The 4,835-nt window shown below is 34.9% G+C and overlaps 1 protein-coding gene across 1 annotated transcript in view; it reads left to right on the top strand.

The window, feature by feature from the left end:
- Positions 1–4,835, top strand: part of LOC107705481 (nucleophosmin-like) — a 32,111-nt gene continuing 27,276 nt past the window's right edge. Inside the window, exons 1-3 of the mRNA XM_016508792.1 lie at positions 1–72; positions 493–575; positions 1,446–1,565. Coding sequence (XP_016364278.1) covers positions 24–72; positions 493–575; positions 1,446–1,565 — 252 coding nt within the window. The 5' untranslated portion in view covers positions 1–23. The remainder of the gene's footprint in view (positions 73–492; positions 576–1,445; positions 1,566–4,835) is intronic.

The following is a 4,835-nucleotide window of genomic DNA, read 5'->3' as shown; positions in this document are numbered from 1 at the left end:
ACAGGACCGTGTGTGGCGCAAAAATGGAGGATAACATTAAAGATCTCAGCCGACCTCAGATGTATTTATTTGGTGAGCTGAAAAAAAATCTCATGTTGCATAATCATATATATATATATATATATATATATATGCGATAATCAGTATTATGCATTCATATGACATGCGTCTGCTGCGGTATTGCAGTTCAATAAAAGAGTTGTGGCTAATGCAGCTACTAGCCTCATGCATTGAGTTTGCCTTTGTTTATAGCCTAATGTTGATGTGAGCTCAAATGTTATTTTCTTTTTTATTTAAAAAAATATTCTGGACAAGAGGAGTAGGAGTATTTCTTTTCCCCCTTTGCTTATTATGATCGCGTGCCTACAGCCTTTATAAAGGATGTTGTATAGTATGTGGATGTTGTTTGTAAAAATGTAAATTTTAGGGGAAAATACATCCACGTATATAACATTAATTATTTAAAACATAATTTTTGACTTCTTCCTACAGGTTGCTCGTTGAAAGCTGATAAGAAGGAGCACAAAGTTGAGTTGGATGATGATGAGGCTGAACATCAGCTGTCACTCAAGGCGGTGAGGAAGATGAAATAATGAAATGACATTAAATGAGTCACTATCACAGATATTCAGTTCTGCATGGAATTGTTTAATCAGTCCTACCTTAAAGGTAAATGCAGAAGTTGTGAGGTGCAATCATAAAATGAATGAAGATTGTATTCTTACCTAATCTATTTTATTTTATTTGTCCTGTATATTTGCCCTTTTCTGTAGCACTTTAAAAATAATATTCGTTCTTGTTCTCTATAGTTCTATTCTATTCTGTTCTTTTTTATATATGTGTTTTGATATATTTACGGTAGGAAATTTACAAAATATCTTCATGGAACATGATCTTTACTTAATATCCTAATGAGTTTTGGCATAAAAGAAAAATCGATAATTTTGACCCAGACAATGTTTTTTTGGTTATTGCTAAAAAATACCCAAGTGACTTAAGACTGGTTTTGTGGTCCAGGGTCACATATGATATTAACCCCCAATTAATCCTTTACTCCTGGAAAAATGCATGATTATATGATCATTTTTCATGTTTCCTGAAAAATCAGCGCGTGCAGTAAGTTATTAATGATTATTTTAACTCCTGTAAATCGCTACATTTATTTATAAACTATTTCACTAAAACTCTAAATCCACTTACCTATTGTCTTTTATTTCATAGAATTAATAGTAGCAGACTATTCTATTCTATTCTATTCTATTAGGTGTAAAATTCTATACTGGTTTAATCACATTCTAATCTATAACATTGCTTTCAGTTCTGTATTAGGAATATTGTTGTCAGTGTTCATCATAACTGTGCAAATGAACTAGGCTATGTTGTAGATTAATCATTTTGATTGCCCATAAACTCACATTAACAAACCAGTTTTTGTGTGTTCTCAGGTGTGTTTGGGTGCTGAGGCGGAGGATAAATTCCACACCGTGGAGATGGAGGGATTGACTTACGATGGTAAAACGACCAAAATCACTCTTGCTGTACTGAAGCCGTCCGTTCTGCCATCTGTAAGTGTTCTTTGTTTACAGTTTTATGTGTCATGAACAGAAACTGTGTATCCATCTACCTAATTATAAATATATAATTTATAAGTTACTCTACTTGGCTTTGGTTATTAATAGTGCAGTGTACAAAGTTGCAGACTGTACAAAGTTCCTAGATCATGTAATCTGCACAACTTCCAAAGCTGTTTTGTGGAGTTTGCTCTACTGAATGTTTTCCGAAAGACGTTTTGTCTAAATAATTGGTATTAGTATGTTTCACACAACAGTACAATCCATTAATGCATAATTACAAGCTATTAACCCTAACCCTAACTCTATTGTAAGTACACACTGATAATTGATATTAATCTGTATTCAAGGCAACACACACTTTTCTTTGTTTTCCTTCCACTAGTCTGAAAAATCACATTATGAGAAGCCACATAGACCAAAATGGCAAAACTGATCAGTGCATGGAAGAAACACAATGTTCTTGCCTGTAGGTTTCCCAAATTTAGAGACTTTCACTTCAAATCACTTTTTGCGATAGAAAAAGTTTTCAAGTAGTGTGGTAGAAATGAATATTGCGGATGATACTACAAGTGTACTCTAATTCGTTTTGTAAAATAAAAAGAGATTACTAACAGCCAGTTGTTATTATGCCCTCAATAACATCTTGAATATGGATTTTTACTGTGGAGGGATGCCTTTTATGGGTGTTTTATGGTATTGGAAGAATGTGTCTAATAAAAATTTCCAGCTGTGCCGAGGCTGGTCAAGTTGTGATTGACAGATTGTTTTTGGAAGGGGCTGGGCCATCGTTGCATCATCAGGACAGCAGGCACAAACTCTCCATGACATCAGCACATGTTCGCCTCTGTTTTATATCAGCTATGGAAAATGTGAGCATTTCCAAAGAGCTCTGGGAGGAATCTATGTTTTATGGTTCAGAGCGATCAGAACGCAGAGTTTGCAACTCTTTTTGTGTTCTGATAGATACCAACTGCTGGTTTGATTAGTACAGTGGGTGGAGTTTTTAATGGTGGTGTATTCATTTTGACACTTGAGGTCATCTATTTTAGGGCATAGCTGCTGTTTTGTCCAAACCTGTAAGCCCTTTTTTTGTGTAATTTCAACCCTGTCTGTAAGATCTTGGATTTTATTCAGTTTATTCAATCCCCAAATTAAAAAACGGATATCCGACTTGAGCAATCACTTTTTGCGATAGAAAAAGTTTTCAAGTAGTGTGGTAGAAATGAATATTGCGGATGATACTACAAGTGTACTCTAATTCGTTTTGTAAAATAAAAAGAGATTACTAACAGCCAGTTGTTATTATGCCCTCAATAACATCTTGAATATGGATTTTTACTGTGGAGGGATGCCTTTTATGGGTGTTTTATGGTATTGGAAGAATGTGTCTAATAAAAATTTCCAGCTGTGCCGAGGCTGGTCAAGTTGTGATTGACAGATTGTTTTTGGAAGGGGCTGGGCCATCGTTGCATCATCAGGACAGCAGGCACAAACTCTCCATGACATCAGCACATGTTCGCCTCTGTTTTATATCAGCTATGGAAAATGTGAGCATTTCCAAAGAGCTCTGGGAGGAATCTATGTTTTATGGTTCAGAGCGATCAGAACGCAGAGTTTGCAACTCTTTTTGTGTTCTGATAGATACCAACTGCTGGTTTGATTAGTACAGTGGGTGGAGTTTTTAATGGTGGTGTATTCATTTTGACACTTGAGGTCATCTATTTTAGGGCATAGATGCTGTTTTGTCCAAACCTGTAAGCCCTTTTTTTGTGTAATTTCAACCCTGTCTGTAAGATCTTGGATTTTATTCAGTTTATTCAATCCCCAAATTAAAAAACGCCCCGGGATATCTGACTTGAGCAATAATTGTACCTTAATTACAAGGTTTTGTCTCGATTGCTCGGGAGACAATCAACTCATCAGTCAGCATTTGTGTTGAAACAGATCATCTGAGATGATTTTGGACGTGAGGGATTGTTCGCCATTCAACGTAATTACAACGGTTACATAGCTGTCATTTAAAGCATTAAGCAGACCATCGCGCCCTCAGCTGTTTACATCTGGTTGCCGTCGATGCAAGTGCCGTTGCCTGGCACAGTGGAATGTTCATTCAGAATTGTTGGCCGTGGCTTGTATTTCGCGAGTTGTGCAATTGTGCTGATGTTTAGCTGAAGGCCTAATGTACTGGCATTGAATGATCAGGACGGATCCCAGTCGTGAATTCTTTCTGAGAAACCAATCTTGTTTGGATGTTTGTGGTGGGAATCATTTATCATCTGATTTTAGCACAAAATTGTCTGATAATAAACACTTAGTAGTATATGTTTTAATATTCAATAATTTATACTACTGTTCAAAAGTTTGGGTTTTTAGTGGTTTTGACAGAGGTCTATTATTCTTACCAAAGTTTAGAGCTGCACGATTAATTGTTAAAAAGGTATCGCAATCTCGATTCAAACACCCATGCGATCCGATTTTTAAATGTCAACGATTTGCCCTTGTCTGTTAAACCTTTGAAAAAAATCATACCAGAACATTCAAATGTGTGTTTGCGCTGTCGCTGACACAGAGAGCAGACATGTACCGTGGTTCATATTATCACAAAAATACTGGGATGAAAGTTTATAGTTTAGATATAAACATTGATGTCTATGGTAGCGATCAAATCCCCTTTTGAAAGTAACTGGTGCTTCAAATAACATTTGTGTCGAATGCATTAGTCTGTTAAAAAATGTGTTTGTCATTGAATCATTCATTCAAGAGATTTGTTCAAAAACGCTGATTGATCCAGTAATGCTTTTATGAGTCTTTGAATCATTCATTCAGACCACGTTTTCATAATTTTAATATTAAAAATATAGGTTTATGAGTGAGTCGTTGAATCATTGATTCAAACAACTTTTTCATAATTTTAATATTAAAAATTGGTGTATTAAATATATTATATATTTAATATACATGTATATGAAAAAAAATAATAATTCATTCAAATTAATTCAAAACTTTTAAATCGACTTTAGCAGTAATATTTTGTCACATTATTTTGTTTAGTTCAGAATTGTGGGAGATTCGTGATCACTATTTGAGACAAAAAAATAAAAAATTGTGATTCTCAATGTATCCAGAATCGTGCAGTTCTAGTCCTGTGTTTTTTGTTTTTTTTGTACTTGAGTGCAATCAATTTTGGTTGAAAAAATGAGAATCGTGTAAGAGAATCGTGATCTCAATTCCCATGGAGAAAAATCGTGATTCACATTTTAG

Source organism: Sinocyclocheilus rhinocerous, unplaced genomic scaffold (assembly GCF_001515625.1).
Source record: "Sinocyclocheilus rhinocerous isolate Xijiao unplaced genomic scaffold, SAMN03320098_v1.1 scaffold1556, whole genome shotgun sequence".
Classification (NCBI taxonomy): domain Eukaryota; kingdom Metazoa; phylum Chordata; class Actinopteri; order Cypriniformes; family Cyprinidae; genus Sinocyclocheilus; species Sinocyclocheilus rhinocerous.
The sequence above is the reverse complement of the archived record's forward strand: the minus strand, read 5'-3'. Positions and strand labels throughout refer to the sequence as shown.